General features: G+C 41.1%; 1 protein-coding gene across 1 annotated transcript; it reads left to right on the forward strand.

Moving 5' to 3' along the window:
• LOC130236683 (uncharacterized protein K02A2.6-like) lies at positions 1–23,463 on the forward strand. Its single transcript, XM_056467433.1, has 3 exons — positions 1–40; positions 3,978–6,221; positions 23,393–23,463. Exons 1-3 carry the CDS (start codon positions 1–3, stop codon positions 23,461–23,463), a joined length of 2,355 nt encoding a protein of 784 aa, XP_056323408.1.
• Positions 23,464–25,252: the final 1,789 nt, after the last annotated feature.

Below are 25,252 nucleotides of genomic sequence, written 5' to 3' on the forward strand. Positions count from 1 at the left end.
ATGGGATTTAAATCCAGCGAAGAACCGTTCCAGAAAGGAGGTAAAACAAAAGCTAAAAAAATTAAACTAGTAAATAATAGTGTGAGAATGTGGTAAAATCTAAAAACTTGGTAAAAATCAGGTGGCCATGAGGGCTTTTTTCTGGATTGCTTTTGAAAACACTCAGACACAAATGCCACTCGCGAGAGAACTTTGAGTTCTGAAAAAGCCTAAACAGTGGCCTCTGGTGGATTTGCAAAAACCAAAACTGCAAAAGAAACGTACCTCCTGGGATGTATTTTATGCTCTCCATAAATGTATTTAGGGGTACGTATCAATAATGAGCCTGGTGCAACAAAGTTTTTTGTCAACTGTTTTATGGCAAACTGAATTTCATAAAATGCAAAGTTTGATGTAATTCAGTTTACCATAAAATAGTTGTCAAAACTACGGCACACTTCAGTTAAACTTACAATCAAGCACTGCAAATCTGTGCACTGTTTGTGTGAAAATGATTTTTATGATTATCAATACATTGTGATTTAGAAACTTAAAAGTAAAATGGGTTAAATGTGCTCTGCAATGTCAATGTGCAATACAACTAAAGTGATTCATTCAAACTGTAGTCTAACAGAGGCAGAACTGTACGGCATGTAGTCTCAAATATACCTTATAATCAAACTATGATCAATCATATGTGTACTTTTGATGACCTCGGTTGACATGATGTCAGTCAATTACACAGCACTTGAAACATACTGTATCCACATCACGTTACTGCTGTCTTCTCATCTCTGTCAATTTGGTCAAAAATGTTTATTGTGTTGAGAGGAAAGGAGAGCATGCAGATCTATTGTATATGCATGAAAAAATTGAATCTACAGTGTAGACAGTGTCTGGATGTTCATTAGTCTTTTAAAGGGATAGTTCACACAAAAATAAAAATGTACACACTATTTACTCACCCTCAAGCAGTTCCAAACTCTTTTGAGTTTCCTTTTTTCTGTTAAATACAATATTTCTTTGTATTTCTTTTCAACATTTTTCAAAATAACTTCAAAAGAAAAAAGAACATCAAACAGGTTTGTGACAAGTAAAAGTTAGCAAAGAGTGACAGAGTTTTCAGTTTTTGATGAACTATCCCTTCAAGAAGAAACAATAGAGTCTTGTCATATTATTACAATGCCATTTGCTGATGGTCATCCATCAGAAAAGTGCCAGAATTGGCTCTTAAACTTTAATAAGAGAATAATATTTCACCAGAGACGTTCACAATTGACTGAGCGAAAATCCTCAAGGACGAACTTAATTATTGGAAGTAATTAAGTGCCTTTTATCTGAAAGAAGAACAAAGAATGTTTCCTCAGCCGACAAGCGAAATGGTCCACTCAAATAATGGAGGGAGGTCTTTGGGGGAATTTAAAGTGACAATATATCCTAATTTGGCAAACAAGTCAATGGCACTGGATGACTTGATTGTCTGGCCCCTGTTCTATCCCAGAATGCCCTGCACTTCATGCAAGGCTACAACCTTTTTATTGCCCAAGGCTTGCCAAACCGTGCCATTTAAATGACTTGTCAAAGTCATTGTTCAGAGTCAGACTCTTTTGTTCACACACAGGGAGGGTTACACCAACAATGAAGCTTCAATCTAGGTTAAATCAAAGTTTATCCAATAATTCTGTTGCCCCATACGGAAGTCTGTCTGGAAACATGTTTTAACATATGCAGGCTTACATTTAAACCATCAATTTGATCCTGGATGTAATTTTACAATAAACCTTGTCTAAGCTACAATCTTGTTGTTCCATATTATTACAAAAAATAATAAATGTAATTTTTAATCCATATTGTTCCATATTGTTTAGTTAATTCATTCATTCATTTACCTTTATTAATTCGGGTTCACCACAGCAGAATTAACCTCCAACTTACACAGCGGATGCCCTTCCAGCTGCAACCCATCACTGGGAAACATCCACACTCACTCATTCACACACATACACTATAGTCAATTTTAGCACACCCAATTCACCCATTATCATCTGTTTTTGGACTTGTGGGGGAAACCGGAGCACCTGGAGGAAACCCACGCGAACACGAGGAGAACTTGCAAACTCCACACAGATATGCCAACTCACGTAGCCGATGCTCAAACCAGCAACCTTCTTGCTGTGAGGCGATCGTGCTACCCACTGCGCCACTGTGTCGCCTGTTTAGTTAATTAATTAAAACAATGAATTACTAATAAACTGAACCATTTTTCTCAGCATGTATGGGCAGTTAGCGACTGAGTGGAGCTCACGACCATGGAACGAATGCTTAGTGGAATGTCACACCACTCAGCTCCGCTCACATGCTATATTTCTAAAGGAGCTGTTGACATGGAATTGTACCAGATTTTGGTAAAACCAAAACAATACAACATAAAAATAAAACAAACAAAAAATCTGAACAATTAGTACTGTGTTATAACAATCAAATGACAAGGAGAAAGTTCTGAACTACAAAAACGGATTTAATACTTACTAATATATAAAGGGCTTTTTTAGACGCCTCTCATATGGAGATTGAAGTCACATGCATTGCTCAGGTGTGATATTTTTCACAGATTTCAACAGAGTGTAAACATCTTGATGGTTTTGTGGGTCTCATCTATGAAATCTGATCTTTAATTTGTATTTTAAATTGGATTCAAGTCAGGCGATTGGCTGGTCCATTCTACTGCTTGGTTTTATTTCTCTGAAAGCATTTGATAGTTTCCTTGGCTGTGTTTTGAATTATTGTCTTGCTGAAATGTCCACCCTGTTGTATATTTCGTGGCATTGTTATTTCACTACAGCACCCAGAATGCAGTGTGGTGTTTACCTGAAATCCCCGGTTGTGTTTTGTTATCTAAAACAGCGAAGTAAAAAGAAGAGCAGTAAAGCCAGTCTGTGTGTCATCTTATTTTTTATGCAACGTTCTCATTATCCACACGGATATAATAAAGTGGCGACGAGGATTGAAACACTCACGCGTGTGATATGACAACGCAGAAGTGAAGCAGCTTGAGTGAAGCGAGAGAAAAATTACGGGCCGGTTGCTTTTTCACGTCTTCTAAAATGGGAGGGCCGACAGCGATTCAGATAAGTGACTGAATTGATTGTTGATGACCGAAAGTGGAACAAAATGGCAACAGTTTTCGGCAATATGTGTCCGTTTGATGAAAGCAATGAGCAGTGGAGTTCTTATACAGAACGATTTGAGTACTTTGTGGCAGCAAATTCAGTTGCTGAAGATAAAGTGGTACCCACCTTTTTAAGTGTGATGGGTCCAAAGACATTCACATTACTGCGTAACCTCCTACAACCAGAGAAACCGGGGGAGAAAACGTATGAGCAAATAGTAAACACTCTCAAAGCTCATTTCTCCCCAAAGCCATTAGTAATAGCAGAGATTCCGGTTTCACCGACGAAATCAGCTAGAAGGAGAAACTGTTACAATGTTTGTGGCAGTGTTAAAAAAATTAGCTGAACATTGCGAATTTGGTGATACATTAAATGACACACTTCGGGACAGATTAGTGTGTGGACTTTGCTGTGAGGGAATTCAAAAAAGGCTATTAACTGAGAGCAACCTGACACTACAAAGAGCAATTGAACTGAGTGTGGCTATGGAATTGGTTGCTAAAGAAGCTCAGCAACTGAGCTCAAACAGCAAAGTGTATAAAATGGTCACGGAAAAACAAACGGAAAATAAAGGTCCATGTTTTCGTTGTGGAAAAACTAGACACACACCTTCCACGTGTTGGTTTAAGGACATGGAGTGCCGCAGCTGTAAAAAGAAAGGACACATAGAGCGTGCATGTAGAAATAAAACAGAAAAAGGAAAAATGCAGCATAAAACAACATTTAGAAGAAAACAAAAGAAACAAGTATTCACAGTTGACCAAGAGAACAAGAGGGATACAGACACATCAGATGATGAATTTCCTTTGCATGTGCTCACCGTGGAAGGAGGAACCAAGTCATACAAAGCTACAGTGCTGGTGGAAGGACAGCCAGTGAAGATGGAGATTGACACTGGTGCTGCGGTGTCGCTTGTGTCAGATGTGGTATACCGTGAAATTCTGAGCCACCTGGCACTTAAACCACCTGATGTGACTCTTAAAACTTACACTGGCGAATCAGTGAGCATGAAAGGGCTTCTTCAGGTTACCGTTGAACATAACAAACAAATAAAAAAGCTGCCATTGTATGTGGTTTCGGGTGATTACCCCTCACTGATGGGACGTTCTTGGCTGGAACAACTACAGGTAAACTGGCAGGTCTTTCACATGATGACATCTAATACACTGGATTTAGAGGATGTTCTTCAGAAACACAGCGAAGTTTTCAAAAAGGAGTTAGGCAGCATGCAAGGGATCAAAGTGAAATTGACCGTTGAGCCGGAATGCCAGCCAAAATTCTTAAGGGCCCGACCTTTGCCATATGCACTCAAACCCAAAGTGGAGGCAAGTTTAACTGAACTTGTGAAAGATGGTGTCCTGGAGCCAGTCAGTGTAAGCAAGTGGGCAACACCTATTGTTCCAGTTTTAAAGAAAGACGGTGGCATAAGAATTTGCGGAGATTTTAAAGTCACTGTGAACCCAGTGTTGTCAGCAGAACAATACCCCTTACCTCTCATAAATGATCTCTTTGCAGGCCTCACTGGAGGACAAAAATTCAGTAAAATTGATCTCAACCAGGCATATCTGCAAATGCATGTTGAGGAACAGTCAAGAGAACTACTGACCATAAATACACACAAGGGCCTATTTCGGTATCAGCGCTTACCGTTTGGAATTACTTCGGCTCCATCCCTGTTTCAGCGAGTGATGGACCAGATTCTGGCAGGACTTCCGGGAGTAGTATGTTACTTAGACGACATTCTTGTGACCGGTACTGATGACGAATCACACCTGCAGCATCTGGATGGTACCCTAAAAAGACTGAAAGAGTACGGATTGAGAGTGCGGAAGGACAGATGTGAATTTTTCCAGTCTGCAGTTGAGTACCTAGGCCATGTCATTGATGCCTCTGGTCTGCATACGTCCCCATCAAAGGTTAAGGCCATAGTGGAGGCTCCAACACCTAAAAATGTCACCCAACTGCGTTCATTCCTCGGCTTGCTTAATTATTATGGCCGGTTTATTCCAAACATCGCTACTCTGTTGAAACCTTTACACAAATTGTTGTGTCAGGAAAAATGCTGGAAGTGGACCGCTGAATGTCAGGAGACTTTCCAAAGAGCGAAGGAGGCTATGTTGAAGTCAGAAGTCCTCACTCATTTTGATCCTTCACTGCAAATTCAGCTGGCTTGTGACGCTTCCCCATATGGTGTGGGAGCTGTCTTGTCCCACATCATGCCGAACGGTCAAGAGAAGCCGATCGCATTTGCTTCTAGAAGTCTGAGCAAAGCCGAAGCAAATTATGCTCAAATTGAACGTGAAGCATTGAGCATTGTGTTTGGAGTGCGCAAGTTTTACCAGTATATTTTCGGAAGGAAGTTTACTCTGCTGACTGATCATCGCCCACTGACGGCGATTTTTGGTCCTTATCATGGCATCCCATCTCTTGCTGCTAGTAGGATGCAAAGATGGGCTTTGTTATTATCTGCTCATACCTATGACATCAAGTACCGGAAGTCAGAATTGCACGGAAAAGCAGACGGACTGTCCAGATTGCCTCTCGCTGACCAAGTAAAAGGAACAAAAGTAGCTGAAATTTTCTACTTTAGCCAACTGGAAAAGACCCCAGTAACAGCTACACAAGTGCGCAAGGGCACACGTAATGATCCTGTCTTGTCCAAGGTCATGGATATTGTCATGACAGGAAAAGATGAGAACCATGACCTAGAGCTTAAACCATATCTTACTCGACGTCATGAACTCTCAGTGCAGACAGGCTGTTTGTTGTGGGGAAGGAGAGTGATCATTCCACCAACGCTGTGCAAATCAGTGCTAAAACAGCTGCATGTGGGACACTGTGGAATGGTCCGGATGAAAGAGATTGCCAGGAGCTACTTCTGGTGGCCGGGAGTGGACCAAGAAATAGAAGAGAAGGCTAGAACATGTACGTCATGTCAAAGCATATGCAACGTACCACAACTGGCACCGCTGCACCCCTGGGAATATCCAGAGAAACCGTGGCATCGCATTCATGCTGATTTTGCAGGTCCAGTTGAGGACAAAATGCTGCTGGTCGTCATTGATGCACACAGTAAGTGGCCTGAAGTAGCCATCATGAAATCTACTTCAGCAGAAAAGACCATTGAAAAGTTGGGGGAAATTTTCAGTAGTTTTGGACCACCAGTGCAGTTTGTTTCAGACAATGGACCCCAATTTATTTCGCATGAAATGAGCACATTTCTACTTGCAAATGGAGTATAACATATCAAGTCATCACCCAACCATCCTGCAACAAATGGGCTTGCAGAAAGGTTCGTTCAAACCCTGAAAAATGCTTTGAAAGCGTCTATTGGACAAGGCACATTTCATCAACGCCTTCATAACTTCTTGCTGTGCTATCGCAGTACTCCGCACGCAACTACCAAAGTGTCACCAGCATATTTGTTGTTTAATCGAGAGCTCAGGACAAGCTTTGAGCTACTTAAACCAGCAACACTCAAAGAAACTGTCTTAAAACAACAAGAAAATCAGGTACAGCGACGGAAACTGCGAGCCAAGGACAGATCCTTTTTGATTGGCTCATCGGTGCTGGCCCGGAACTATGGCACCGGTCCAAAATGGGTTCCAGCTACTGTGGAAACCCAGACGGGTCCCGTGTCCTACAGGGTTAAAACTGCTGGTAATCTTCTATGGAGGAGACATACTGATCAGTTGCTGAGTGGAGCCAGTACATTCACTGACCTTCCTGAAGGTACCGACTTCTGTGATCAAGGTGGCAGCTCACCAGCTTCTGTGACTGTCACTACAGAGCCTAGCAAGATCAAAATTCCCCACCTACTAAGGAACTGTCACCTCCTGTTTCGACTGAAAATGGGAATCAAGTAAGCCGCCGGTATCCCATGAGGGAGCGGCGTCAACCTCCGCGTTTTTTTGGATTATACTTAGTTAAGGGCTACCCTTACAGTATTTGCATTGGGGCAGAATAATCCCCTAAGGGTAAGCTTGGGTTTGAGGTAGTCCACCCTCATTCCCAGGGAATTAGTTGTGTTAATGTACCAAGGACGTTTAAGACATTTAATCATGAAGCGTTTAGAATAAATAAATAAAATCTGTGTTTATAGAAAGTAAAAAAAAGTAAACTGAATGTTACTCATTCATTCTGCATGGTGCTAGAAGGAAATGTTGTATATTTCGTGGCATTGTTATTTCACTACAGCACCCAGAATGCAGTGTGGTGTTTACCGGAAATCCCCGGTTGTGTTTTGTTATCTAAAACAGCGAAGTAAAAAGAAGAGCAGTAAAGCCAGTCTGTGTGTCATCTTATTCTTTATGCAACGTTCTCATTATCCACACGGATATAATACACCCTGGTTTCATCTTCATCATCCAGATAATGCTGATGTTGGACTAAAGCAGAAAATATTATTTATAATGAGGAAGGACAGAGGGATGCTGAATAAGTACAGAGATATTTCAGCTGCTGACTGGGCTTTCAATGGCTTTCTGCACCTCCCTTTCTTCATGTGTTCAATACTTTTACCCTGCGTAATTTCATTTTATTATGCATAATTTAATTTATAAACTAATTAGATTTTTTGTCTTTGCATATATTGATTTCTTTGGTTGTTATCAACATCGGGGAAAATGTCAAATCAGTGGCACCTTTAGAAATATATTTTCAGAGCAAAATGGTGACATGTTCAATATATATTTTCCCTGATGTATATACATATATATATATATATATATATATATATATATATATATATATATATATATATATATATATATATATATATATATATAAAGGGTATAACGATATGCGTACTCGTCGGCTATTGAACCGTTCGGTATGAGACTTTCGGTACGCATTACAAACCGAACGATTCAGACTAACATCTAAAAAGATACAAGAGAATAAGTACAAAGTATAATGTTTTCAGTGCAACAACGCTCAATATGGCATCCCAAATGACGTGGCAGGCAACATGCTGCCTTCCCCCCTGTCATATTAAACATAGTAGAACATCACTTTTGAACTCAGAAAATCACTTTATTAAAGCATGCACTCATTAGCAATCTTTCTGCCTTCTGTGTCAGCCTGCTCGTGCTGGCTCCGCCCTAGTTGCCCCAGCAACCCTGGACCCCACACTGAACAGCCAATCTCAATAACCTGTTCACATATCACCACACCCGCCCACCTCCAAACACTACTCTAGTCAGGTACATACTGCACTAGCTTGCAAAATGGCTAGTAACGTTAATGTAATCCTCCTATAGCCCTTTTTCTTGGCAGATGCATGGAGGGCGCCATAGCAACCAGCGTCTTCAGGTAGAATGTTTAGAACTTCTATTTACAGCGTTTAACATTACAACTGGTAATTTGCGCTCTGAAAATGGGTTTCAATAGCGTTTTGAGTGGATTACTGAGTGTTTTTGTGAAACAAAACTTTGAAAAGTGTGTGTTAAAGCCGTTATAATCTGTCAGAAGTGATTCAAGCGCGAGAGAAAAACATTCTCCTAGTTCACATGTCTGCCGTCAGAAATACAGTGTGTGTGTGTTTCCCCGGCCTGTCAGCTGTTAGCTCAGCGGCTCTTCAACATACGCACACGCAATACTTCACTGCATTCTAGAGCAAACCAGATTACTGGCATGAAACAGTATCTAAAGGCATGAAATTTACAAAAATGACCAATAAAAGTCTGTGACACATATTCTGCTGGCTTGTCATTTCAAAATGTCACTTTATTTTCACTTTGTCACACTTATTAGATCAATGTGTTAGTGGGGCAGTACAGTAGGGTATACTGTAAACCCCAACCCTTAACCCAACCATCACAGTAATGTAATAACAGCAGTTGTACAGAGTATTATTTTATGTTATCTATTAAATTACTCAATAAATTGTATTTTTTAATGCCTATTCCCACCCCAACCCTAAACCCAACTGTCACAGTACTGTAAATATATTAATTATTGTTATACAGTGTCATAAAAAATGCAGCTATATGTGCAGCTAAATGTGCATATTGCACTTCCAGCCGGCCGGATCTGATCTAGACTTTGCCAAGAAAAAGGTCTATAACCAACAGCGGGTATGGCATTTGGGAGCACTTTCGTTTCCCTGTAAGTTATGAGGGTGATGGCAAGAGAGTGGTGGGAAAAAAAACAAACAATCACAACTGCTATGACAGTAAGCTATTTTAGTGGTAATATTTGAGCATATAACTCATTTACACTGACATCACGAAATCAGTAACTGGAACTGGAACATCAAAACAAATCACTGAGGTGATCGGTACATCTATAGCTGTGGATATGAGAGACCTTAATCGTAGTGGAAATTTCGGGTTTCAAGAAAATGTTAAATGTAGTCCCGTTACATTATTCCTTCATAAGCCCATTTCAGTCAGATAATTCCTGCTTTCAGATCCACTAAAATGGCAGTTGACAGTCAAATCAAGCAGATCTGTGCTGTCTGAAGAAAAGGTGGACACTCATCTTTCTAAAAAAAAAAAAAAACTTAAAAAATGATAGAAACTGAGTTCCATATAAAAACTAAATTATTATTTTCTATTTATTTGTTTAACTACTACAATATTACATTTTTTTTATAAGCAACTTTTTGGTTTTGAGTATAAAGAAGGATTTGTTTTATTTGCTGCTAAGCAGAAACCCCAGAAGTCTTGCTCTATCACTGTTTAAAGTAAAAAAAAATAAAAAAAAGTTAAATCAGAGAAATCTTCTGGCTTCTTTCTTTTTTTTTGCTGCATCGAAAACATACTGAACCGTGATACCACTGTGTCGTATCGAACCGAACCGTGATTTTTGTGAACCGTTACACCATATATATATATATATATATATATATATATATATATATATATATATATATATGAAGTCACTTAAAGGGATAGTTCATACACAAATGAAAATGCTGTTGTTATGACATTTAGTTGATGTGTGCGGATCTATGCTGCCATCTTGTGTTCTCTCTGTGTGTTTATGCTTTTGTTTGAAGGAAGTTGGTTTGTGGAGGAAATTTGAGGATGGATTCGATTGGTCTTTATCTCAACCTAACCTGAATAAAAGGACGTGCTGGAACACTGATCAAGGATTTTTGTGCCACAATGACTGGTGTTATGCGTTAGCTTTGTGGGCCTTTGTGTTCCTCCAGCATATTTCTCTTTTTTGCCCACCATTGAGCACTATGCCAGAGAGAGATTTAAATTTGTTAGGTATGTATTGAAATGTTTAACAATGTGATTGGTAGGGGTAGGGGAATTCGAAATGTCATCAAAATTCCAGTTAGAAGAGTTTGCAATTCAACCTTCCGTTGAGCAATTAGATGTTTGTCGTAAGGATAACTTATTTTCAATTGCTGAGTTATATTAAATTTAAGTTTCTCGAGGTGCATTGAAACATGAAATTAAAGAGGTGATTTATAAGCATTTGGTGGAAAATGGAGTTTTGTCAAAGGTGTGTGAAGCGGGTGTTGCAAAACAGGTGCCAATCTTCATGGTTGAGGGGGAGGAGCTTCCCAAACCTGAGGAGATGGCCAGCATGGATCCCGCTGACATTCCTTCTCCAACTGATCCACGGCATGCAATCAGACTTAAAGAGCTTGAGCTAGAGTTAAGTAAACAGCAGAACCAGAGTCACTTATTTCACTGTATTTGAATGAATCGCTGCAACATTGAAGTGGCCAAGAAATGTTTGGCCATTGTTATTACAATGCAAACTCATGGGTAAAGCCCAAGAAGTCTGCTCAGCCTTAACGCTCAAGCAAATCTTAGATTATAATGTGATGAAAAATGCATTGTTGCGTGCATATGAGCTAGTTCCTGAGGCGTACCGGCAAAAGTTTCGAAATCTTGTGACAACCCCTAGCCAAACATTTGTGGAATTCGCTAGAGAAAAAGCAAATTTGTTTGATAAATGGTGTGCCGCAAATAAAGTAAGCACTTTTGATCAACTTAAAGAGTTAATACTGCTGGAGGAATTTAAAAATTGTCTGACAGAGAAAATTGTTGTGTATTTGAATGAGCAGAAAGTGTCTTCTCTTTCTGAAGCAGCAGTTTTCTATGATGAATTTGTATTGACGCACAGGGTGAAATTTTCACCTGTAAAACGCAATGTTGTTAGTCGAGTGAGTACTTCTAAAGATGCTGCTGTAGTACAGAAAAAAATAATAAATGTAGACAGCAAGGAAAGTCGTGAATGCTATTATTGTCCCACTTTGAGATGCAAATCAAGTAGAAAGGAAAACTCTTCACAAAGTGTTGCATTGATTGAGAGGTCAGATTTAGCACTTGTACAAAACAAATGGATAAGTTCACAGATTGAGTCAATTTTTGAGCCATTCATATATGACGGTATAGTCTCACTTACTGAAACCAGTGCTGAGACTAAGCGTAGTCGCATCCTCCATGATACTGGCTCCGCCCAGTCATTTGTCTTGCAAAGCGTGTTGCCATTTACTGAACAGTCTAGTTGTTGTTCTAGTGTACTAGTCCAAGGAATCGATCTCACTGTCGTTAAAGCTCCATTACATCAGGTGTTTCTAAAGTCAGGAATTATTTCAGGAAAGGTAAAATTGGCATTGCGTGAACAATTGCCTTTTAAGGGAGTGTCGCTCATTTTGGGAATGATTTGGCAAGTGACAAAGTTTTTTGTTTACATGAAGTAATAGATAACCCTGTTGAGCCTGATAGTGATGTGTTGTGTGAGGAGTTTTCTGATGTGTTTAATACATGTGCAGTTACTCTGTCTCAAGCACATAGATTTAGAGATATTGTGGATCTTTCTCATTCTTTTCTTTGTACTGAAAAAGTTAACAGTGTTAAGAATGATGGAGACACAGTTGAGGTAGAAGTGTGTGATCTTCCGAACCTTGATTTACCTATAGATAAGTCAATGTTGATTGAAGCTCAACGTGATGATCCAACTTTGTTTCATTGCAGAAAATCAGCTGTTGAAATGTCTGCTTTGCCTGAGCATTCAGTGACATACTACTTTGAGGTTGAGGTTTTAATGTGTAAGTGGTCACCACGTCATGCTAAGGATGACTACAGTACTGTTTTTTAGGTAATTGTTCCGAAGCCTTACAGACAGCAAATGTTAAGTGTAGCACATGATCATGAGCTCTCCGGTCATCTGGGTGTTCGTAAGACGTATGATCAGTTGATGAAACATTTCTTTTGGCCTTCTATGAAGTCAGATGTAGATGCAATTTATGTAAATCTTGTCACGCATGCCAAATTGCTGGTAAGCCAAACCAAGTAGTTCCTCTGGCTTCGTTGAAACCTATACCTGTATTAGGAGAGCCATTTGAATGAATCCTAATTGACTGTGTTGGGCCATTGCCAAAAACAAAGTCTGGAAATTCCTATCTCTTGACGTTAATGTGTGCATCCACCAGATTTCCAGAAGCAATATCCTTACGTTCTATTAAAGCTCATACGATTGTGAAGGCTATCGTTAAATTTTGTACAACTTTTGGAATGCCGAAGTACATTCAATCTGACCAGGGCACTAATTTTATGTCTAGTGTCTTTGCAAAGGTGATGAAACAGTTGGCTATTAAACCCCAAATATCAAGTGTATACCATCCACAATCACAAGGTGCTATCGAACGATTCGATCAAACTTTAAAGTCGATGCTTAGGACCATTTGTGTAGAACATGAAAGGAATGGGATGAGCAAGTCCCACGTTTGTTATTTGCGATTCGAAACACTAACCAAACTTCTCTTGGATTCAGTTCTTCTGAATTGATCTTTTTACATACTATCCGTGGACCTTTGAAGATTCTGCAAGAGCAGATTTTGTCATCTAATCACCCGTCATCAACTACTAACATTTTAGATTATGTTAGTACATTTCGTGATTGTTTGCATGAAGTGTGGAAATTAGCTATGGATTCGCTCAGTTCAGTACAAAACCAAATGAAAATTCCTTACGATCAAAAATCAGTCACCCGATCATTTCAAGTTGGTGATAAGGTCCTTGTGTTAATTCCAGTTTCTGGTTCCGCTCTTCAGGCCAAGTTTGCTGGACCTTATGAGATAAAAGAGAAACTTGGAGATACGGATTATGTAGTTAAAACTCAAGACCGTGAAAGAAAATCTAGAGTGTGTCATGTAAATATGCTCAAAGAATATATATCACGCTCTGATTTTAGGCTGGTAAACCTGTTGCTACTGTTGTACCAATTATTGTGCCACTGTCAGAATATTCACCTGAAAGTGATGATTTGACGATGGGTACCGCAATATTGTCATCAGCTCGGTTGCCAAATTCTGAAACTTTGTTACATTTGTCAGAAAATTTATCAGACTTGTCAGTATCTGCTCAATTAGACATCTCCAATTTAATTGGGAATTATCCAACTCTGTTTAGTGATTTTCCTTCAGTTACTCATGTGATAAGCCCTGACATTGATGTAGGTAGTGAAGCAAAATGCTAATCGTGTAAACCTGGTCAAAAGACAAATAATGAAACAAGAAACCAAGTACTTGTTAGAGCACAAATTAGCCATTCCCAGTTTGAGTCCATGGTGTTCCCCATGTTTGATTGTTCCTAAACCAGATGGTTCTTCTCGATTCTATACTGATTATCGGAAGGTTAATGCTTTAACGAAAGCTGATTCTTTTCCACTCCCCCGAATGGAGGATTGCGTTGATCGAGTAGGCAGTGCTAAGTTTGTCACCAAATTGGATTTGCTGAAAGAATATTGGCAAGTGCCACTTACAGATCTTAGTTTTTGGTTATTTCTTCTCTCAATTTATAAGTTTCTTGCTCATTCATTTCTACCCATAATGTCAAGAGTTGTGGTTAATACAATACACATTTGTAATATAATACACACTTGTGAATAATTGTGAGAGGAGATGTAGAAGGATTGACACCATGTTTTTTTTTTGTACGTTTGTTATTGTTTTGGGAAAAGAGAGTTAGGTAAGTAATTGCTGTTTTTTATTTATTCTTTTGGTTTTCTTTAGGTAAGATAGTTGGTAAAAAAAGCTATTTTTGTTTGTTATTTTTGGCCTGGTCTTCCCCTGAAGATATATCCTTATCTCCTATAATAAACAAAGCTTGTTACATTCAAATTCTCTCTGGTATTGGCTCTCTTTTCTTTTCTGTTGTGATCGAGCCCTAAATGGTCATAACACTGTCATTATTTAGTCACCCTTTACTTGTTACAAATCACCTTTTAATATTCACTTTTAGTGAAAACTCATTTGCCACCATTGACATACAATAAATTAATAAACAACAAATACCAAAAAAATAAAAAAAAAGTAAAACAACATACCAAAAACAGTACAAAAACACACTATTTGCACCAACTACATCACAACACAGTAAGTAACTGAGCATATAAAAACTAAAAGCTACACATATGCAACTTTGCCAATCTAATTTCATCAAGTTGAACATGTCCTGAAACAACATTCCAATCAGAATTAAGGGATACAGTACAGTTTATGTTAAGTTTAGGGTTACGGTTAGGTTATTGCACATGGTTATGGTTGGGTTTAGGGGTAGGGAGGTATGGATTACATTTTCCAAAAAAAAATGATGTTCCAGGATCGACATAGTTATCAATCCAGGATTGCATCGTACTTGGCAAAATCATGACGTACTATACAAATTACACTACTTAATTAAAAAAACCTAACAGTGGTTGGAATAAAAGACCTTCTAAATCACTCTGTGGACCACCTGGGCATTACTAGTCTTTCACTGAATGAACCCGAAGTATTCTAAAAGTATTATGTTTAGTGGATGTCCTTCATATTTCAAAATTACCTTTAATTTAGCCATTGTTCTCTTTTTAACAGTCACCTCAAGAGAATGAAGATTTAAACCAATAATAACCAGCTTTTTAAATAATTTTATTGATCCTATTTCTAGCATCCATAGTCATACATACAGTACTACTCCTCAAACACCATAGAACAAAACACTGACCAGAATTCCTGATTAAACAAAAAGTTTTCTTCTGATACCAACAGTAATTAACTTTATTAAAAAAGAAAATCTTGACTGTTAAATACAACTTCACTATTTAACCACTATTTAAAAAGAAAAAAAAGATCAGCATATCTTTGAAACGTTTCTAAACGTATTTTAACACATGGTAATTTTAATGCTTGTTTAGTGCAATCCTCCCACGGTCACACAAATCACAAAGTTTACTTTACGTGCTTACGTTTATTAGGTCTGGTAACGCATAATCAACTAAAATAAATGTCATATATGCTTGTTTGTTTTGAAACAGCTTGAAACAAGCCAATGAAAATATATCTAGTATTGTAAGCACATGCAGTTGCTATTATTGGATGCTTGAATGCTGTTCAGCAGGCTGCTTTATTACCATATGCCAGAATGAACGTATGGTTATAGCATTGTAAAGATGATAGATACAGAAGCATCGCTCCATGTGCCATGCAGAGCAATCAACCATGTGGAAAATCGGGTTAAAGATTGTGTTTTATTGGCGTAGAGTTTAAAGTTGATGTTTCAAGAAACGTGATACTTTCTCACTACACTTCGCCAATTAATTAAGTCCTGATTTAGAGTGTGAGTCAGTGTGGAGCATTGGCACATTGTCACGATCAGTGGGAGGATCTAAAAGAGATCATTTTGAAAGCATTTCCTCCTTTTTGCAGCTATAAGCAACATCAACACACAGTCTTTGACGCATGCTGAAATAAACGCTGAACAACTCACTGAAGGCCATTGAACTTGAAAGAAATAAAAGCTTGTATTGGTGGCATTTTATTGATTTAAACAACACTGTGCATTATATCCTGAAATTAAAGAGCGATGGAAAGCAATACATATGCATGCAAAACGCTCCTTAAATCAATAAGCTTTTTACAAATGTAAATTATCTCTGTGAAACGTCTGTAAAATGTAATGTCTTCACCTTCAAGGCATTCCAAACCCATTTAGTGTTATATTTTTGGTAGAACATCAATAATTTGAATGTTTCAAAATTCTAATTATGCATTAAAGTCTAAATGAAATTATTCATTCATTCATTTCCTTTTCCCTTTAATAATCTGGGGTCGACACAGCAGGATGAACCACCAACTTATCCAGCACATGTTTTACGCATGTTTTTACGTTTTAAACATCTATACACACTCACTCACACACTACGGACAATTTAGCCTTCCCAATGCACCTGTACCACATGTCTTTGCACTGTGGGGAAAACTGGAGCACCCGAAGGAAACCCACGTGGTTCAAAAGTCATGGTTTGGGGTTACATGACAAGACTTTTGTCAGATAGTGTATATAGTTTTAAATTTTCTACTATAAATATCAAAACACTTTTTCTTGATTAGTAATATGCATTGCTAAGCAATTCATTTAGACTTTTAAATATTTTTTGAACCCTTAAATACCAGATTTTTAAATAAATGTATGTTGGCGAAATTTCTGTTTAATGGAGAGAAGATTTTTTCAACACATTTTCAAACATAATAGTTTTAATAACTCATTTCGAATAACTGTTTTATTTTATCTTTGCCATGATGACAGTAAATAATATTTGACTAGATATTTTTCAAGACACTTCTATATAGCTTAAAGTGACATTTAAAGGCTTAGCTAGGTTAATTAGGTTAACGAGTCAGGTTAGGGTAATTAGGCAAGTTATTGTATAACGATGATTTGTTCTGTAGACTATCAAAAAAAATTAGCTTAAAGGGGCTAATAATTTTGACCTTAAAATGGATTTAAAAAAATTTAAAACTGCTTTTATTCTTGCCGAAATAAAACAGAGAAGACTTTCTCCAGAAGAAAAAATATTATCAGACATACTGTGAAAATTTCCTTGCTCTGTTAAATATAAGTTGGGAAATATTTAAAAAATCAAAAGGGGGTTTAATATATATGTAGCAAAGTTCGTTATTGAGGGAAGAAGAAGACAGGGTCGGTAATTCAGGTAAACAGTAAAGTTTTATTTTTTTAGCTGGGTGCACAACACTCGTAGTATGTGTGTGTGTGCTCTCTCCCGGCTGCTCCTTCTGTTCTCCTTAAGAAGGTTGTCTCTCCGGCCCAATCACTAGAATAAACAGGTGTTATTTTTTATTTCTGATTGGCCTGCTGATTAGCTGCCGGGCTCCAAGCCTGCTCTCCCCCCTCATTGGGTGTTCGATCATGCTTACCTCTCCACATACCACCACCGCCCGCCTCAGGCCGGGGAGCCGTCCGGCCTGCAGCCCCCCCCCACCCCCCCCGCCCTGGAGAGGAAGTCGGCCACAGCCATCTGCGCCCCCGGCCTGTGGACCACCTTGAATTTAAAAGGCTGTAACGCTAGATACCAACGGGTGATCCGCGCGTTGGTATCCTTCATGCGGTGAAGCCACTGGAGAGGAGCATGATCTGAACAGAGGACGAATGGCTGGCTCGCTGAGAGATGATCCCCTCCGGTGACCAGAGCGCCCGGCCGTTTCCGGCCGGGGCTCTCTGGCCCCAGGTCATCCTCGTTAGTAACAAGCGTAGCCAGTGCCACTTCCTCCGGCTCCCTCCACTGCTTCAGCAGATTAATGTGATAAATCTGACGTGAATCAGCCCTGTCCGAACGAACCACCTCGTAATCGAGATCACCGACTCGTCGTGTGACCACAAACGGCCCTTGCCACTTGGCGAGTAATTTAGAGCTGGAAGTGGGTAGCAATACAAGGACTTTATCTCCCTGTGCAAGTTTACGTAGTTTAGTGCCCTTGTCATATCGCCGGCGTTGGTCATCCTGAGCCTTAAGCAAATTCTCCGTAGAGAGCCGCCCCAGTGTGTGGAGTTTTGCTCTAAGGTCCAGAATATACTGAATTTCATTTTTACTCTTAGAAGGCTCGTCCTCCCAAGCCTCTCTAATGACATCCAAAACCCCTCTGGGCTGTCTGCCATAGAGAAGCTCGAAGGGGGAAAACCCCGTGGAGGCTTGGGGAACCTCCCGCACAGCAAATAACAAGGGCTCTAACCACTTATCCCAATTTTTCGCGTCCTCGTGAACGAATTTACGGATCATTGATTTAAGCGTGCGATTAAACCTTTCCACCAGCCCGTCTGTTTGTGGGTGATAGACGCTGGTGCGAATGGATTTAATGCCCAATAATCCATAAAGTTCGCGCACGGTGCGTGACATGAACGCGGTGCCTTGATGAGTGAGAATCTCCTTGGGGATTCCCACTCGGGAGATTATACGAAACAGAGCAACACTTTTTGCTGAGATGTTACGGAGCGCTACTGCTTCCGGGTAGCGGGTTGCATAATCCACTAGGACTAATGCAAACCGGTGCCCGCGTGCGGATCGCTCTAATGGCCCGATGAGATCCATACCAATTCTCTCGAAGGGCATCTCCATAATTGGTAACGGGCGCAAAGGCGCTTTTGGGGTGGCCGGTGGATTTACCAGCTGACATTCACGGCACGCAGCGCACCATCTGCTGACATCCCCGTGAATGCCCGGCCAAAAGAATCGGGTCATGAGGCGATTTAATGTGGCCGCCTGACCTAAATGTCCAGCCATAGGATTAGCATGAGCCGCCTGGAAAAGCATTTCCCGGCGGCTCTTTGGTACTAATAATTGGGTAGTATCTTCTTTTGTCTGAGCGTCTTGGGTCACTCGATACACCCTGTCATTGATCGCAAAATATGGATAGGAGAGGGGCCGGTCAGGCTGAAGGTTCTCCCCATCTATGTCTTATCGATGTCTTAGCGTGTCATCACGCGACTGTTCCAGGGGAAAGTCTTTACACCGGGAAATTCCCAGCCCTTCCCCTGAGACAGCGCGTGACGTCACCGCTTGGGATTCCCCCAGCTGAGCGACACATCCCCTATCCGGCGATTTCTTCTTCCAAGACACACCGCACATAAGACCCCTAATAATCTATTAAATCCAGGCCAATTGGTTCCCAGAATTAGCGGGTGTTTGAGGTGCGGGTTAACTGCTACCTCAACGCTATGCTTTTTACCCCGGAATTGAATGTCTCGCCGTTAGCGGGTAGTGAATTACATCCCCGTGCACACACCTTACCCTTACTGTGTGGCTCATATCCAATGCCGGGTCTTGAAGCAGGCTTTGGTGGATGGAGGTTTGGTTGCTCCCCGAATCCACCAAAGCTTGATATGTACCCCCTTTTATACTCACTGGTATCCGGTATAGCCCGTCGCGACTGGGGGCGACGATTGGCGTGGCGGGGACCCGAATCAGCGCACTCACCTCCTTCATGGAGCAGATTTGTGGTGTGCTATTCTCGCCCCCGCGGCGCCAATGCATCGGCCCAGCCCTTCTCACTATACCCCTAGGGCCAGCAAGACCAACCGATTGAACCGGAGAGAGACCTGGCGCTGTCTGGGGAACCGTCAGGGGTCGTGGCTCCACCCCGTCGTCCGGATATGGACCCGCCCCTCTTGGGACGTTCGGCCGATCCGCCTCTGTGCACCGCCATCTGGGTGCTGGTGTGGGCGGTCCCCGCAGTCTGGGCCTGGGAACAGGAGGAGAGAGAGGGAGAGGGGGAGAAGAGAGAGAGGTTATTTCGCCAGCCCTGGACCTCGCCACCAGGTGATCCTCCGCCAGCCGGATGGCCGTCTCCAGATCCTCTGGCCGGTGGCACTGGACCCACTCCGATGTTCGGGAGGGGAGGCGGGTGATGAATTGCTCCAGCACCACGGCATCCACCAGCTGGTCGGTGGTCCGGCCATCCTTCACCAGCCATCTGCGGCAGCCGTCACGGAGCTGCTGAGCGAACACGAAGGGCCGGCCACTGGCAGTCAGCTCCATGGAGCGGAAGAGCTGACGCTGCTCTTCCGGATTGCGGCCGGCCCGCTGGAGAACGGCTCGCTTCAGGTGAGCATACTCCAGGAGATTCTGGGACGGTAGCTGCTGCACGGCAATTTGGGCTTCGCCTGACAGCAGGGGGATAACTCTTACCGGCCACTCGGCCCGCGGCCAGCCACACGCCTCCGCCAACCTCTCAAAGAGGTTCAGGAACACTTCCGGGTCGTCCTCCGGTGCCATCTTCTGTAGCGAGATGGGAGGGTGGGCGGCAGATGTCGGAGCGGGCCGGATCTCCTGGGCCAGCAGACTCAGATTAGCTCGCGGTCCTCCCGCTGGGCCTCTACGAGGACTTGGAAGCGTCTTTCCAGATTTTCTCTCAGGTCCCTCAGCGCATGGTGTTGTTGTTGGTGGAGGGCCGCGAGCGCCTGGATGACTTCCGCACATGGACTGCCAGACGGAGTAACCATTCTGGCAGCAAAGTTTCTTCTTCTTCCCGGGTTTCGGCACCACTGTAGCAAAGTTCGTTATTGAGGGAAGAAGAAGACAGGGTCGGCAATTCAGGTAAACAGTCAAGTTTTATTTTTTTAGCTGAGTGCACAACACTCGTAGTATGTGTGTGTGTGCTCTCTCCCTCTTCTCCCGGCTGCTCCTTCTGTTCTCCTTAAGAAGGTTGTCTCTCCGGCCCAATCACTAGAATAAACAGGTGTTATTTATTATTTCTGATTGGCCTGCTGATTAGCCGCCGGGCTCCAAGCCTGCTCTCCCCCCTCATTGGGTGTTCGATCATGCTTACCTCTCCACAATATATATATATATATATATATATATATATATATATATATATATATATATATATATATATACATATATATATATATATATATATATAAAAAAACCCTTTTGATATTAGTACAGTAGATATACAGTATTAGTACATTGCACCCAACTGCCTCTCATTTTGGCAGTTTGCAGTCTTAAACATCATATATTACATACAGGATTCTTGTCAGAGAGTGTCAAAAATGTCAGAAAATCGTGACAAGAAATGTTTTTATGTTACTTTAACTTATTTTAATATGTTGAGGTTTCAACAATTTTTTTACGATAAACCTAGTTTAACTTAACATTTTTTGTCAGTCTGATATACGTTGAGATGACTTAAAAAGGTAAATTGATTAAACTAAAACAAATTATAGCAGCAAGCATTTTTACTGTGTACACTCAAAAGATTTTTTTTTTGCTCTTAATTCAAACTACTTATTTAAAGTGAGCAGAACGAACACAATTCTAAAGACTTTTTGGGAAAACTGAATTGTTTTATGTTCAATCTACTTAAATTAGTTACTTTAACTTTATGGATTTTTGTTTTGTATCAACATGAAGAATTGTGTGGAACCTGATGGAATCTGAAATAGTAGGGAGGTTTTATTTTACAAGACAATACAATTTCAGATTGATGATTTAATTTGACAACTGGTAAATATCTTGTGAGTGTACTGTTTTCATTTAACTAGATGATGAATTCATAAATTGGACAGACTATTGACTCAACAACCAATTTGCAGCCATTCACATGTTAACAGTTCACTGGAGGGAAAGAATTTTAATGGGAAATGATTACATGTGACATTAAAGACATTAATAATGTCACAAATGATTAATCAATTTTTAAAATAACCCTGGAAGTAACATGTATCATTTTAGAGTCTTAACACCAATGATATATTAACAATAATAATAAATTATGCTAAAGACTGGAGTAATGATGCTGAAAGCTCATCTTTGAGTCATTTGTATGAATTACATTTTAATATAAATGAATATCGAACACAATTGTTTAACTGTAGTGCTGTAAAAATTATTTAATAGATAATACATTTTAACATTTTAAAATGATTATTAAAACCTAATATTATTGGCGTATATGTTTTACTTGATCAGTTCTCTAATTAGGTACTAAATAAAAAAAAAAGAATATCAAGTATGTAACTTGAAAAAGTTAAATATGCTAGCAGTTTTGGATTAAAACTAGGTAACAATACATTGAAATATACTTAATATCTAATCTATGAAACCAGAATCCTAATTATCAACAATTCAGAAATGCTTCAGTTTGCATGTTGAAACTAAAAAAAAAAAAAATGTTCTAGTATTTGTTTTGCTACAGTACATTTACACAGGATTAGTGCATTATGTCATTGCATTGCACACTTCAGCAGTCTTTACCACAATATAGTAGTTTAAAAGCAAAGCTGAGCCCATGATGGTGGAAGCAATGGTTTCAGGTGACACTTAAAAGGGAAAGCCATCTGTAGCAAAAGATATATGACCCAGTGGCTAACTAATGGACTTCTGTGTGAACAGTCCCTATAGACCCCACTAATGCCTTGTTAAGAATCTGTTGAGCCTATTTTATCTCACTTTATTGCCACTAGCATGGAGATATTGGATTACTGACAGGAACAAATAAGCACATGGTGACGGAATAATATGGCCTCAGATGTTGGAAAGAGACTTGCATTCCTCTCAGAAGGGAGCTTTACAATTTGTATGTGATGTGTGCGGCTCCTGAGAGAGAAACTCGCAGGAAATATGATTTTAAGTAAATGGAAAAAGTCTTTGAGTTAAATAGTTTTGCAGTTTTCGGCATGCTTGCTCCTGTTTGGTGTTTGAGGGAGCGATCACAATTGTGTTTGAAATTGAATTGGTGAAAGGAAATATCTTCATGGACCGTAAATCAGTGATATTATTTGCCGTTTAGTATAGGATTCATGACTCTTCTGCTGTATTATTTCAGCAAATCATTTGTTCTGGCTAATCTTAAATTTAAGTCAATAGAGCTTTAGTGTGCAGTCTATTTGTTATGAGACTGTAGTTATAATATCAGTTTAGTTTATTTGATTTTTTATTGCTGGTTTACCAGGAATTCCCATAGGTGTAATGTATTTTATAAAGTGAAAAACACTTCTTTTATGGCCCTACCTAAATCATTCACAGAAAAACCCTTACAGAAAACCTGTGGCAATTTGAATGTCATTTGAATGTCATTAGATGCCATTAAGTGTGATTTTTTTAAAGTTTAATTGCGAGGACACAAGGCATGCCTTCGTAAACCAGCTTAGAGTACAATTAGATCAAAACCATGAAATTAAACAAATGTATGTCCTTGTAAACAGCAAAAACCAGTAGACAAACTCACTCAGTTGTGTTTGTGGGGACATCCCATAAGTTTCCATTATTTTATACTGTACAAAATGTTTTTTCACGACCCAGCTCAAAGGCAATGACAAATTAAAGGGAGGACATACACAAGATGGTTTGGTAACGAAAAATATTTAAACATTGAAGATTAAACAAGTGCTTACTTGATGTTAGCAAAAAGCAAATATTAACTAAAGCTAGAAAGAAACAAACAGGAGCGAAAGCATGGCACCCTACAAGCAAACACTGCTTGCTTTTTATAGAGGATAAACCAGGTGTTCCCAACTTCGCAGATGAGTCCTTCCCGCTTCGGCCGAACAGTGGGATGGTCTAAGAGACTCGTCACACACCCCCTTAAAAAAAGAAGACCAAAGTCTTTTAACATATCAAACATCAGAAACCCACAATCCCCCTAAACTCAGCATGAAAAAGGTCAGACTGGTTCTTCATCCTCAGCCTGAGCTCTCTAACTCCTCCTAGCAACCATGGCGCCTAGGAAGCAATTTAAGAGAAACAGAGACAAGAGAGAGAAAAACAGAACCTCTATACAACCTTAAATACGAGATAAAGCATCTGCTGTAACATTTTCAGAGCCCTTGTGGCGAATATCCAGCAGGTAACCCTGCAAAAATAAACAACACCTCATCAACCTTTGATTGGGGTTTTGTAACAAATGAAGAAAAACTAAAAGGATTGTGATCTGTAAAAACCACCAGAGGTCCCACAGATGATTCCACATACACTTCAAAGTGCTGTAATGCCCAAATCAGAGCAAGTGCTTCCTTTTCTATTACGAAGTAATTAAGTTTTTAATGGTTAAACTTCCTAGAAAAGCCAACTGGATGAGAAATTCCATTTTGAGAAGTCTGTAACAAGGCACAAGTAACAAGTAACAAGTCTGTAACAAGGGCGCCCGTGGGTATGGAGGAACTCAGCCAAGGGGTTGAGACATTGAAGGCTTGCCCAGGAACAGTGCCCCGACCCCGGGCGAGCAGGTGGGCGCCCGTGGGTATGGAGGAACTCAGCCAAGGGGTTGAGACATTAAAGGCTTCCCAGGAACAGTGCCCCGACCCCGGGCGAGCTGGTGGGCGCACGTGGGTATGGAGGAACACAGCCAAGGGGTTGAGACATTGAAGTCTTGCCCAAAGACAGTGCCCTGATCCAGGCCAGCGCCGTTGGCCTTGGGGGGTGGGGGTCCCGCCTCAACCAAGCGCTTCTGTCGTCAAAGGCTTGCCCAAAGACAGTGCCCCGATCCAGGCCAGCGCCGTTGGCCTTGGGGGGTGGGGGTCCCGCCCCAACCAAGCATTTCAGACATTGAAGTCTTGCCCAAAGACAGTGCCCCGATCCCGGCCAGCGCCGCTGGCCTTGGGGGGGTGGGCCCCCCCCCCAACCAAGCGTTTCAGACATTGAAGTCTTGCCCAAAGCCAGTGCCCCAATCTTGGCCAGCGCCGTTGGCCTTGGGGGGTGGTGGTCCCGCCCCAACCAAGCGGTTCAGACATTGAAGTCTTGCCCAAAGACAGTGCCCCGATCTTGGCCAGCGCCGTTGGCCTTGGGGGGTGGGGGTCCCACCCCGGGTCCCACCCCAACCAAGCGGTTCAGACATTGAAGTCTTGCCCAAAGCCAGTGCCCTGATCTTGGCCAGCGCCATTGGCATTGGGGGCCTGCGGGTCCCGCCTCAACCAAGGGCTTCATTCATTAAAGGCTTGCCCAAAGACAGTGCCCCAATCTTGGCTAGCGCCGTTGGCCTTGGGGGGTGGGGGTCCTACCCCAACCAAGCAGTTCAGACATTGAAGTCTTGCCCAAAGACAGTGCCCTGATCTTGGCCAGCGCCGTTGGCCTTGGGGGGGTGGTGGTCCCGCCCCAACCAAGCATTTCAGACATTGAAGTCTTGCCCAAAGCCAGTGCCCCAATCTTGGCCAGCGCCGTTGGCCTTGGGGGGGTGGTGGTCCCGCCCCAACCAAGCGGTTCAGACATTGAAGTCTTGCCCAAAGTCAGTGCCCTGATCTTGGCCAGCGCCATTGGCATTGGGGGCCTGCGGGTCCCGCCTCAACCAAGCGCTTCATTCATCAAAGGCTTGCCCAAAGACAGTGCCCCGATCTTGGCTAGCGCCGTTGGCCTTGGGG

This window comes from Danio aesculapii, chromosome 10 (genome assembly GCF_903798145.1).
Source record: "Danio aesculapii chromosome 10, fDanAes4.1, whole genome shotgun sequence".
Lineage (NCBI taxonomy): Eukaryota > Metazoa > Chordata > Actinopteri > Cypriniformes > Danionidae > Danio > Danio aesculapii.